Below are 14,085 nucleotides of genomic sequence, written 5' to 3'. Positions count from 1 at the left end.
TGTAGTAGTCTCCTCATCCAGCGGTTCCAACACAAAAATTTAAAAAATTCATAACTTTTGCATCGATTGTCCAATTTTCCTCAAACTTTCACTGATGTGTTCTACTAATATTGTTGCATTTTCTCAATCCTTATGTTTATGAAGGTGAACTTGTCCTTTAAAGGATTAAAGTGAGAGTTGCAGTTGAAGGCATATTTCCCTTTTGTCATTCCAAATAAGTAAAAAAATAATCACTTAAGTATGCACCAGCTTGCACCATTAAGAGCTAAAAATTGAAAAAGCTCCCTACCGTGGGAGGGCGGACCCCCCCCCACACCCCCACACCCTCCCCTTGCTCAGTCGCTTCGCCTCCCTCGCTCACGCACATGTGCGCGCGCCAAGATGCTGAGTCATGAAAATCTCACTCATAAAAATTTTTTGAACTTGGCATCTATGGTCATAAGATTCGCTGTGTGGTACATGTGTAATATTAAAGTTTTACACCACACTGTACAGAGAAAAGAAAGAAACTAGAGAAACACTCTGAGAGTGCAGACCTCCGCCAAGCATGCAGCTCATTTCCACCTCTAATCGTGTTCCTCCACAGAGATATCAGTGATTTCCACCCATATGTACTTATAGCATTGTGTGCTGAAGCTGAAAGCCGCCCGATTTTCCAATATAGAAGCCTTTGTAACGTGATAAACCCGCAGCTGCACGGCGCGCCTCGCCCTAGCAGAAACTAGAGCACGCACTTTAGTGCGTGCATGCAAACCTCAAATACGCGCAACCTGAACTCCCAAGTTCATTGACCCTACCTGCCAAAATATCAAAAATCCTTCATAAATTCCCCCCAAATTCTCGGATCACTACCAAAAGTTAATCGTTTGTTACTTGTGTCATTTTAAACCTTTCCTGCAAGTTTCATCCAAATCCATTAAGTAATTTCTGAGTTATTTTGCACATGGACAAACTAACTAACTACCTAACGAACGAACGAACACACAAACAAACAAACAAACCAACCAACGGTAACGAAAACATAACCTCCTCCCTTGGCGGAGGTAAAAAAAAAAAACTATCTGACATATTTTGTTGTTGTTCTTATAGATATCTTATAGATAAAAATGTCTTGGAGATTATTCACATTACTGCATATTGCGTTGATATTTCTTAGAGGTATGAAAACATGGTCCACGGCCTTCTGTCTGTGCAGTTTCTCACCAAAAACTTGGTGATTATGATGTTTTATAACTGTCAATTGGGCATTTCTCGCATATATTCTTTTGATAGATTTTACACTGGATAAGAATACACTGTACACTATGCAGTTATGAAATATATCCGTCTGTTCATTTCGTCACGATAATAGACATTTTCATAACTTGGATGTCTTTAAAAAAAAAAAAAAAAAAAAAGTTTCTTGCATATATATTCCTTTGATGATTTTTCATAATGATTTTTTTTTCCAAAAATGGAAAATTTGCTATTTAGAAGAATAAAGTGATGCCAAGTTAGTACATTATGTGGAGCTTCTGAAGCTTTTTTTAATACATGTACATTGTGTAGATATACAATTTTATTAATGCTTGACTAGATACAAAGTTTTGCACAATTTCTTTTCAACTTCCAGAAAAGTTGTTACCCACTCCAAATTGATGCTTTTGATCCCCTTCCTATAGACAGTTGTCAATGCTCGGTAATTTTTCCCACAGATCTTTGTGACATTAGAATGTCTAGATGGCATCAGAATTCCGAGGGAGAGTTCATGTTTCATGCATGAGAATGATAGAATAACAAGATTTTACTTCTAAAGTGTGTGATCAATGTAATGGATGTGGTTGAGTTTTAACTTTTTGCAAAACAATTTAGAGCCATTTAAATGAAATACTTAAGAGCATTGAATTTTAGGAGGAATTAAAAGTTTAGTTGATGAAAATTGGTTTTGAAATAACCGAGATATCCCCCCTCCCCCCCCAAAAAAAAAGAAGAGTTTTTGATAAACGGTGGGACCCATCTTGTATTAGGGCCACTTTGTTTTGCCTTGTTTTTGGATATCTCGGCCGTTTCAAGACTGATTTTCATCAAATAAACTTTAATTCCTCTTGCAGTACTGGTTGAGGTGGGGATTCATGTTATGAACATTCCTACAATAAGTGAGATAATGAGAAACCTCTTATGAAATATGAAAGAGCATGTAATTTTAAGTAGGATTCAATGTTTATTTGATGAAAATTGGTTTTCAAATGGCTGAGATATCAAAAAAAGTGATAATAATAAAAGGCGACAGGCCACACCTTTTATTAGGATCTCTGTTTCACCGTGTTTTTGGATATCTCAGTCATTCCAAAACCGATTTTCATCAAATAAACATTTGGTACCCCTTAGAATTGCATGCTCTTTGACATCTCATAGAGTGGTTTCTGAATATCTCGCAAAACATCAAAAGCTACATCCTCACCTCAACCAGAACTGTACACACCCTTTAATATTTCATATAAGCAGTTCAAAATTATTTTGCAAAAAGTCAAACCTGAATCCCCTTCTCAACAAAAACTATACCATCCCTTTAAGTTTAAACACCCCTGAGTCATTTGCTTTGCCTTTCAACATTGTATGATTGTAGCTGTCCAAAGATATACAATATCAAATCTATAGAATTGGGGATTAAAGTTGTGCAACTTTAGATGCTATATATTGGTAAGATCTTTGTCAGAATACATACCTTTGTAAAAACCAAGGAGCCTAAAGCTCCGTGGTAAAACTGTTCACTGTAAAGTATAATCAGGATAATTTATGAGTACCAGTATCACATGCCGATATTTGCACATCTGCAAAAAACAACAACAACAAAAAACATACAAATAATTCAGCCTCTGTGAATGATATTGTAAAGATGAAGGTTGAAAAGAGAAAGCTCTCCCATAGAGAACTAAAATGTACGGTCTAATATTTCATTGGTCAGTCAAGGGACAAAGTTTTCTAAAAAGGCAAATAATTCCACACATGGTTCTCAAGTTCTTAATCTGTCTTGAAATGGATGAGATGTTTGTTTAATTTCATTTTCCATCTGTACAAGATGGTTGGATAACCCTTATTTAGCTGTACTACATATGTAACTGGTCTTCCATGGGGTCCAATACAATACATGCTTGGGGTGGACGGCTTTCCTTGTGGGTTATGCGTCGTGCTTTCTATATTGAATGAATGAAGCTGGATCTATTTCGTGCATGGGATGTGACTCCATTTTATGTCCTGTCCGAAGAATAGAGTGTTTCTGCCTCCAGCTAGAGGGGGCAGCATGATACTGTATAATGAGGAATGTTCACATGCAGTTTGATTTCGCAAATTTTGCTAGAGCCAAGATTCGCGAAATTAAAATGTGTGCATGCAAAAGTTCTTGCCTACACTATATTGAATGTTTGAGGCAACTTGCGAAAAAATCACGCCGCCAAAAAGGCCGTTGGCCGTCGGCGAAAATTCATACTGCGAAAATATCATGTTTTACAGAAACATACAACATTGCTCACGATCAGCAAGACTTGCTGGGATTCAAACCTGCACATAAACTTGTGTGATGTTTCCTCTTTTTTTTTTTAGGGGGGGGGGGGTGAAGAAAAAGAAATGAAGAGCAATCTTTGTTGTAAAGTTCTGATACATTCAGTTTGAAGTTTTCATTTATGAATTCATGTTTCATTTTACCAAGTGATATGTAACCCTCAACATAATAATAATTATGGTAAAAGACTTGTACAGGTACTGCCAGTACACTGTCACACATGTGTCTTATTTATTAGTGATACCGCTATTTATTCATAGTATCTTTTATTAATCTGGTCAACCTTTAATCCTCACATGTTGATAACAGGTAGAAATCTTGCGCTGATTCACTGTCAAGCCTCATCATTGTGTTATCACAAAGTCCTTTGAGCTGCGCCGTATATTTTGTCAGCAGAAGCATGTACAGTACATGATACATGTTCAAAGTCAAAGAGCTTGTTGAACAATACACTTGTACATTGTATGCTAAGACAATTGTTTTGCAAACACAGATTTGTGTAGCTTCATGCCTGTCTTTCTCTTATCAGTTATGTTTCTTTTTATACGTAATGTTCTTGTACAGCCTCTCATTAGTGCATGACTTTTTATTGAAGTTTTTGCTCTTTATCATACACATTGCCTCTTTACCAGATTATCTTATCTCAGATTCTGTCTATCACCAACGGTCTGCCCCCTTTGCACAAACACTCAGCCTTGTACTCAAACACAAGCAGTCAGAATATCACTGGACAGCAGCACTGCAAAGTAGCATGTCTAGGATAGAAGAGGAGAAGGATTCTGCCAGGCTGATTGAAAACATGGCAGAGGCCCTACAGCTTCAGACAGAGGAGAAAGACGTGAAAGTACCTCGTAAGTTGGAAAACTTGTCATTTCTGTCATTCTGTCGAATGCGACAGCACTCAGACGGTAATGTTGCTCCTGTATGTTGCGAAATACCTGTATGAAACTTAAACAGGAGCCATTGTTAAGACTGGAGAGCACTAGTACTGACTTTTCTATGGGTGCAAGAGTCGTGGTTGGTAATTGTAAAGTTGAGGGTATTAACACTCTTTTGCAGGCTCCCTGTTGCTTGAAAGTTCCTGGCAGATAGCAAATGATACAGTGCTCACCCGTTAATTGGGAATCGATTTTGCAAGAACGCGGCTTTTAAAAGTGCCACAAAACTTGATGCAACAAATTTTTCACATGTTATTTCCACTGCTTAATCAGAACTATAAACTGCTTTATTGGGACAATTTCTGACTGAAACACTTCCATTGTCCGTTATTAGTGTCTAGAAATAATAAGTATTTAATTGTTACAAATAATCACAGATAGTTCATTTCCTTAGCAGGAGGGTTATTTTCTAACCAGTTCCAGATGGATTATGCTGATTGCAAAGTCTAAACATTCATCGTTGGGCATGTAGGACGTAGCGCATGCGGTCTATCAAGCGTCAATTGTCAGCTTCTACTCATGCATTTACCACCCCTTCAGTTCGCACAACATGGGGAGTCACCTTCTCCCCATTTGTGCATAGTTACATGCTTGTAATGTGTGTGTCTGTGTGTGACAGACACCGTAGTGATAAGAGACATGAATATGAGAAAAATGTGTTTGTCACAGTCAGTGCAGCAGTATCGTCGTAATATGCATGTTTACACTGTGACGTTAGCATACAGTGCTGCTTCTTTTTCTGCATTGATAGGGTGAATGACCATTTTGCTAACGAAATTATCATTTCGTCGATGAAATGTTAACATTTCATAAAGAAATGAACATTTCGCCAATGAAATGGTAATTTTCATTGATGAAATGACTGATTTGGTAACAAAATGGGCCATGCGACACTTGGCGCCCCATACAAAACTGCGGTCTTTGTCCATGGTTTAAACCATGGACAAAGATTGTACCACCTTCATGAATTCAGGCCTTTGTGGTCTATTAATGCATGTATTGACAGGCCTCGAATTAACCGACGGCCACCGACGGCCATGGCCGTCGGTGCCCCTCTCGTTGGCCGCAATGCCTTTGGTTTTTTTATCAAAGTTACGGCCAAAAAAAAATGTGCCCTTTTTCTTGGGGCCGTGGTGCCCTTTTAGAATGAAAGTTATTATTTATGACGTGTGATATGCCCTTTCTCAAAGTCTCTTTAATAAGCTTGAACAACTTTCCTGATCTCAAATATCATACCTTCAGTTCACTCGCGTTCCGATATATCTGATTCAAACTCTTATCTTTCCGAGATACGAGACGACATGTACGTACATGTACGCCCGACCGGCTTTTACCGTCCCGACTGCCTCCGCAGCGCAGCGGCCGCGAGTATGTACTAGCTAGGCAGTGCATATTCAGATAGAGTAGTAATAGTGGGGTGGCTTAGTGAAATTATCGTGACACGGCGGACAAAAGCATGATTTTTTCACCAAAGGTACTTCATGATGTACCTTCTCAAAAAATAGGGTGCTCCAAGAAAATTGATGCTGGGAAGGAGGTTAGAGGTCAAAGGTCAATGACCTTTATTTGTGAAATAGGTTTTTTGGCTATTTCTCAGGTCAGGAATATCCAATCTGGATAAAACTTGGCAGGAAGAATATTGAGAACAAGTAAAATATTTTGATTGAATTTGGGGTGAAATTTCCAAAGGTCAAAGGTCAATGAACTTTTTCTAAAAATCATGTTTTTGTTTATTTCTCCAGGTAGGAAGATTCAATTTTCACAAAATTTGATATGAACGTTGTATAGAAGGTACCAAGAGTATAAACCAGGGGTCAAATATAATTGTTGATTTGTGCGTTGCCATGGCAACCCAAAACTAGGGTTTTTAATTGAAGTTAGTTACAGGAGGCTATTTTCCAGTTTGGAAGAGATTCCATTTGAATAGGTACAACTGATCAACGGGATGTATAGAGGTTTGAAATACTTTTCATTAGTGTTAAGTGGTATGTTGCCATGGCAACTACATATATAGATTTTGGTTAAACTTAAAGGAGACTTCAGAACTTATGAATTTGAAGAGATTTCCATCAGGGTTGGTATTATTGATCAACAAAAAAGTCGCCAGACAAAGATTTGTCACCTTTATAGCATGTGGGTTGAGTGAATGCAGCAACAATAGTAGAACACATCAGTGAGAGTTTGAGGAAAATTGGACAATCCGTTCTAAAGTTATGAATTTTTGAAGTTTCTGCTCATGCAGTCGAGGCTGGATGAGAAGACTACTATACCTTGTAATATCACATGTGTACAACGATATAAAGAATGAATAAAGAAAATTCAACATAAATTATTTTCGCTTACAAAAGGATACTCGACTTCTCTTTCAGAAGGCAGGGGGAATAATATTACCCTTGACATACGTCACTAGCAAGTCAAAGAAACTATGTGAACTTTATTCAAAAAGTATGGTTTTGTGAAATTCTCATTTCATTTTCCTTAGAATGTGCGCATGTGACATCATACACTGTGGTAGTCTTTTCATCCAGCCGCGACTGTGCAGATACCTTAAAAAATCATAACTTTTGAACGGATTGTACGATTTTTTCCAAGCTTTCTGTGATGTGTCCTACTAATATTGTTGTATTCACTGAATCCACGTGCGCATGAAGGTGGACTTGTCCTTTAAGGACAGATTCTGAAAGAGCAGACTGTAAGCTTTAAAATGATGTATCACACAATTCAAAGGGATTCCCCTAACCTATCTAAATAATAATACCGGTACTGGAAAGAAAGCACACACTCTGGATAAGTATGAACTGAGAAAAGAGGCTGCATTGTCTATTTTAGCGTTTAATCTTTACCAAGCTGTCTCATGTCATTATGTTCATCTTTTCTTCCCCCCTCCAATTTTCATTTGAGTTTGTCATTATTAATTTTTGATGATAAGAACGATGCCACAAGGCATTGTTTCTTAAAAATGCTTCAACTGCTCCTTCAGGTCCAAAATCTACATCAATATATATTATTTTCCTGATCTCCTCAACATTTTCCAAAAATAAAGCATACACCTTTTATGCATTGAGTCCTCCTTTTTGTGGATAATTAAAGGCAAAAACCCAAAATTAGTGCTTGAAAATTATTCTTAAGTGTGAGTTACGGATAGAAAGAACCTCTGTAAAAAAAAAATGAATCTGTATAATCAATGTTAAGTATTGTTAATAACACAAAATGTGAACAATATTTCTATGATAACATGTTTCCAGACTAAACCGTCCGCATTTATGCTTTAATGAGAAAAATACTGATATCTCTTTATATGTTTGCTTTGATTGCAAAAACTGTATATGGTAGGATGTCTTGTGATACAACAGGGGGGCATTTCATGAAGCAGTTTGGTCAGATATTTTTCTGACAAACTGTTACAAACTACAGAAATCCTTGCATCTGATTGGCAGAGAGCAAATTTGTCCGACAACTTGTCGGACAAAATGCTTCATGAAATGCCCCCAGACCTACACATATTATGCATAAAATGTGATATCCTGAACATTTTTTTCAAGTCACTCTCCCAAAAGTGTATATATAGGACCTTTAAGTTTTTCTTGTGTTTGTTCCTGGCAGATTACTAGTACACAAATGCTCCAATCCATGATGACCTAACGGAAATTAAGGAAATTAAAATGAATATACTGAAAACCAAAACTACAGATACTAATAACTTACTTCATTCTTCTCTCCCCACCCCACCCCTTCTTTTTGGTTTCTTGATATACTAGTAGATCTACCTGACTTTGATAATTGTCATTATGTAACATCATCTTCAATTGACAAGGCGATAAAACTTAACAATCATTTCATTATGCTGCTGGACTAATGGGGTTAGTTGAACTATATTGTTTTTAATGTGCTATACTTTTTCCTCCTATCAATCACATGTATTTTTGGGTGGAATGTATTTTGACATAAAGCATCATAGAATCAACCGCCTTTGGGGTCGGGAATTTTGTCATATCATATTGTGATTTAGATTCTGCTCTATGCCGATTTTGTTTTATTTCTATCAACTTTTTAAACTTCCCCATAGACTTTGTTCACCAGCCAACTACATCCCACCCTCTTTGGATAATGTGAACCAATCAAACATTGCTTTTACTTTTTAATAACATGTCTATACATAGCTATCAGACCAAAAATATTCAAACCGCTTTAAGTCTTTATGAGTGAAATTACAAATATCAATATATCTTTAAAAATATTCAAATTGTCTAAATTCAACTTTATCTATGAAAGCAGACTTTTAACTTTTTTAAACATTTGAATAACCCCCATAAGAAATAAGAAACATATAAAGAGGGGAGGTGCGGACTATAAAAATTGCTTACGGGAACCAGGTAATCCCTGCGCTAAACCTATGGAATTCACACAATCTTGGAGGAAACGGGTTAAATTTGTTAGGAAATATGTAGGGCAATACCCAAAACCTTAAGTTCTCAATGGAATATGCAGCTCTTCTACTGGTAAACTAGTAGTTCTGGGAGAAAAAATGAACTGTGACATAGTCCTACACCTGGCTCAGTCATTGCCCAAGATTTAAAGTATCTGAGCCAGAGTCACATGTCACTCTTTGCCATTTCTCTACAGGAGGTAGACAGTACTAAAAAAATCCTTTACAAGAAATTATATGAAATTATTCAATGAAAAGGTGCTTAAGAAAACTGGACTATTCCAACACACCTCCCTCAGGTCTGCAACACAGACTAACCACCTGTTACCATAGGAAAACCAGTAAAAATGGTGTATTACTGTAAACATGCACATAATATGTCGTATTATGGGTCTGAATTTTAAGACTAGCAACCATGTACATTGCATTGCATTGTACAGAAACCTGGCGAATGCCCTGTGTATAGTCTTTGAATTCAGACATTATTGTTATGTACAAATTAAGGGCATTTTCTCATTTTTTCTGTTAGCGGATTTCTTGGAGCACCCCCTAATTTTGATCCTCATATATATACCAATGTCTGAGGAAAAAATGACACTTTTGTCCGGCGTGTCACGATTATCAGTATATTTGTCACTAAGCCACCCCACTATAAAGAGTGAACACCAAGTTCACCAAGAAAAAAAAAATCCCACGATGCCAAAGGTGTGCCAGACTGGGGAATGGGGAGGGGTGGAGAGAGAGAGAGACCAATCAACAGAAGAAACCGCGCGTACTGGCGCATTCTTGGAGGTCATGAACTGTCTGTCACAGACTAATCATAGCAATCTACACGCGCACGCAAATTCCTTTGCCTTGTGGTTTTGCCAGCCAGCTGTCGGAATGTGCTTTGAAGTTTCATGGCAGCCTGGCCTGGCTGGCCTGAAAGGGTGTCGAGTTTCAATCAATACCTATTGTTGTTTTATTCCTGTTTTAAAAAATGTCGTTTCACCTGATAGAAACGCGGAGATCGGGAATGTGTTACAGCTGTAGGGAAGAGGTTTTTGTTGTGTGTTGCACTTTGTGTGTGTGTGTGTGTGTGTGTGTGTTTGTTTTTCTCGGTTTGTTTTTCTTCTTTCTTTTTTCATAAACACCAAATATGCCCTTTCCAATGTGGCCTTGGTGCCCCTCTGACTGACTTAAGAGCCCTGGCCTCTTGGAAAAAGTGCCCTTTTCTAAATGGCCGTGCCCCTCCAAAATCCTATTTCGAGGCCTGTATTGAACAAGTGTATGTATGACTAGATTGAAGGTACTACCAGTAGTCTCTTTTGCCTTTCTGTATGACATTATATTATAAAATATATTCAAATTAGATTTAAAGGGAAGCCACTATGATTGATTGTAATTCATTAATCAAAATACTTCTCCAACAGATTTTGTAGCCAAAGTCATCATTAATTGTAGAATCAGGATATCACATGATATTCCAAAGTGCAAACAGTCCTGCATGTGCTATAAAACAACAAACAAACATTAACATTTGTCCATTGCAGTTGTACACTTGTTAGAGAACTGAAGAAATGTTTAGCCTTACGCAATATATGAAACAGGTAGGGGTGATTCTAATATTTCTTGTCATTATGAAAATATTTAAGTAAGTAACAGACTGGGGTAAGACTATTCCAGTGCGGCAAGAAATGCTCTATTGATGTACCGAAGTGTGAGTTGTTGAGTGGAGTGTCAAGTGTGATGTGATAAGGAGGTAAATTGTTGCTATTTGTGGCAACAGCAAAGTCCATCTTCATAGTTTACAAATTGTTGCATTATTTTCTCTTGTGATTAGGCAACTGAGGTCGCCTTTGAAACCAAACAAAAAAAATGAGCAATCAGTGGTAGACTAAACAGTGTTGATATTATTTAGGATACTGCCATAAAGTATCAGATTTGATACTGCCAAAATGGATTTAAATCCTTTTTTACCTTTTTCAAAGAGAAATTGTGCATAACATGCATGCCCAATTATATCAAGAAAACTCAAGCAAGTGGCCTACAAATCTGTAGTTTGAGGTCACCATGCAGAATAAGCTGGACTTTACTGTATAGATGTGTACTGATTGTTTGAGGAGTATGATCTACAAGAAAGGGGACCACTGTATGTGTGTGTTTTTTGCAATGTTTTCACTGTGTTAAAAGACTTTGAGGTACAATGGTGGTATGGTGCATAGTGATGTCATTAGGTGCAACTCAGTTTTATTCTGTGTGCTATTCCAGATTACACTTACTGTTGCAGTAGAATACCACACAAAACTTGATAATACAGGTCCACAGTACTTTTCATGGCTCCATCAGTGCTTTCCATGTTGCTTCTTTAAGCTTACCCCAATGAAATATCACCTCCTTGCTTGTGACCATTTTGTACCATGTAACCGCACAAATTATTGTTTCAATTTACACCACTGAGTTTCAATAATCAGCATTTACAAGTATGTCTTCAAGCTGTTTTGGACTTCATGTTTCATTCATACATGTAATATACCCCGTAATGCATGTAGTAGTGCAGACATAACAAATTGAAGGAAGTGATCTGAAATACCAAGGTAAACATGTTGTATGTTTGGACCATGTGCTCGGTTCACGATGTACATTGTACAATTTAGAAGCATAGAATTTGAGCTGAAATTATGTCAGGCACACTTTGGATGCTCTAAGTGCAAAGTTAGGTGCAAAATATTTGAAGAGGTAATTGCTGGTAGAGAAGGCACTGTCTTATAATGTACCATATTTGTAGGAGTGACCTTGATGTACCAGTACCTGTTTTGATGGACAGGAAATAGCTTTTTTAAGCGGATTGCCTGGTACTTTTAGGAGAGTAATGTGCAGGCATGCAGGACTATTGAGCACGCTAGAGGCTTTGATATTATATGGCACAGTCTCTAATGTATGTGCATAAGATATATTATCCAAATTAAGATTTCTTTCTGTACACTGTCGGTACCAGTCAAAAGTGTTTAAATCTTTTCAGTACAGTTTTGAAATGGAATATTCTCAACTGCTTTCAGGTGATCATTGTTTCTTCCATGCAACTTTGCTATTGTTGAATTAGGGCAGGGAGGGGGGGGGGGGGGGAAGACTCGTCCCACCTCCCTGATTAGGGTAACAGAAGCCTATAATTTTGTGGAGGATGTGTCTATGCTTTTTACTAACTTGTATGGTTTTGGTTGAGACCTTACTTCAGGTTTCTAAAATTTTTTTTTTTTACCGTTGAGATCCAGCAAGAGTTGCTATCCTAACATCTTTTATGAAACAAGGCTCTGATGCGGCGAGACTACGGACAGTCCACTGTTCCTAGTCTCGCCGCATCAGACATATCACTTTAGCAAATTTGATAGTCTCACTGCATCAGACATTTAGCGTAACAGACAGGAAAATATATTTTGTAGCTACATCCTCTGCCTAGATTATAGGTGAGGGTAGCAGTTGCAGCACAGTACCTGTTGTATCTGGCATTGGTATCAGTGCACAATGGCTAACTAACATGCAGCTGTATGCTTTTTGCATTCATACAGTACAACCATATGTAGCCCAGGAAACAAACAAAACTAAGCAAAATGACACACAACAAAGTACAGTCAGTCCGCAGCGCGAGCGAAAACGCACGTATTTATTCAAGTCGTATGCACGGCTGAGCAGTGCTTGCATATGTAATGAGCAGAAACATGGTCATGAATAAATCCGTGTAGAACGAGTATTTCTCGTCAGTTTTCGACACTTTTAGTATCGACTGAAAGAGAAAACATAAGCAAATATGCTCATGATCAACATAAACGGAAAAGAAGAATATAGAATATCAAAATCCCTCTCGAAGTTCGGTATTGTATTAAAAAATATTCCTTCACGTTTGACGCCAAAAAACTAAAATTAAATCTTTCATGCCCCTCTAAAATATGGTAAAGACTATGTCCGCTAAAGTATATAGTATCACAATAAGGGCACGTTTTCCCATCTTCATTTCAATACGGGTCAGGAACTAGCAAAATTCAGAGACATGTCTAGCGTCGAGTTTAAAAAGATTATCCTCGCATTCGCACCGGAATTCCGGGTCTGTGATTGGTCGAAATCTGTCGCAAGACGCGGCGTGTCGCATTGCGTAGTATCCATTGGCTGCTGACTCAATGCTGTGAGTTTTAAATGTTAGGTTCCAGATTGTGATCGAATTTTCTCTCTCTATACAAAACTTGAACTTTACACAGGAACCAATGATGTATATGTGAGTGTGCACTTACAATGACCCTGAACAATGGACCTGGCTGCCACCTGTCCCGAGCTCTGCTGCAAGGCACATGAATGCTTAATCAATTATTCATGTGGATGCCCCGAGCACTGCTAGTCTGAATTCTTGACACAGGGTGAAATGCATGCACATGAAAGAAGTAAGCACATGTTTCCATGTGCTTGCACACACATTTCAGAATGAACAAAGACTAGCTGCGATAGTGGAATTCCTCATGAAACATTCCAATCCTGGCCATTGTCCACGACCATTGTCTGGGTATCAACAACACATTCCACGCGTGTTCATTCACTACCCCACTTCCAGTAAGAAAACATAATTTGCCTTGTTTTCAACAGGAAAATTCACAACCTTAAAAATGGTGCCCCTCTTCGTTTTTTAATTGATCATACTCGCTCAAGTTTCACGATTGTGAAATCGAAGAAATTACGGAGATCTATTTTCAATACCAGTCAGGAACTAGCAAAACATCAAACTATGATCTAAAAGCTTCTTGAACATTGGCAAAATAATCGTTTACTTTGATGCTAAAATGGACTACTATATTGACATCAAAAATAGGGAAATTAGGTATCAAATTAATGAGCATAATCAGCTCTATAACTTAACTAACCATCCTGGGTCAAACAATGCACTGTGAAAGCTATGAAAGCTGTTGTTGCGACCTCTGCAAAAACTCTCGCAAAGTATCGCGAAATCTCGTCAGTCTCAAGGGCACAAACTGCGTAAACGTGATTCTGAATAAAATTGTCGTTCGTGCCTCATTATCGCACACGCTGCGGACTGACTGAAGTACCATTTGCCTTCAAGTGTGCACACTAATTCACCATTCAAATCTTTTGGTTGAAACATTATTGAGAAGTAGAAACTCCATTGCACATGTCGCTTTGACCCTTTTGTTCTGTGTGTGTGT

At 37.8% G+C, this 14,085-nt stretch overlaps 1 protein-coding gene across 2 annotated transcripts in view; it reads left to right on the top strand.

The window, feature by feature from the left end:
* LOC139709772 (pantothenate kinase 3-like) overlaps positions 1-14,085 on the top strand; it is a 28,950-nt gene that overhangs the window by 1,863 nt on the left and 13,002 nt on the right. The window contains exon 2 of one of the 2 annotated variants that reach the window (XM_071621734.1): positions 4,171-4,389. In XM_071621734.1, coding sequence (XP_071477835.1) covers positions 4,290-4,389 — 100 coding nt within the window. In that variant the 5' untranslated portion in view covers positions 4,171-4,289. Of the gene's footprint in view, positions 1-3,926; positions 4,390-14,085 lie in introns of those variants that run through there. The other variant, XM_071621733.1, reaches the window with a different exon arrangement.

Source organism: Diadema antillarum, unplaced genomic scaffold (genome assembly GCF_040938485.1).
Source record: "Diadema antillarum isolate AM-2024a unplaced genomic scaffold, OU_Dant_1.0 seq00001469_RagTag, whole genome shotgun sequence".
Classification (NCBI taxonomy): Eukaryota; Metazoa; Echinodermata; class Echinoidea; order Diadematoida; family Diadematidae; genus Diadema; species Diadema antillarum.
The sequence above is the reverse complement of the archived record's forward strand: the minus strand, read 5'-3'. Positions and strand labels throughout refer to the sequence as shown.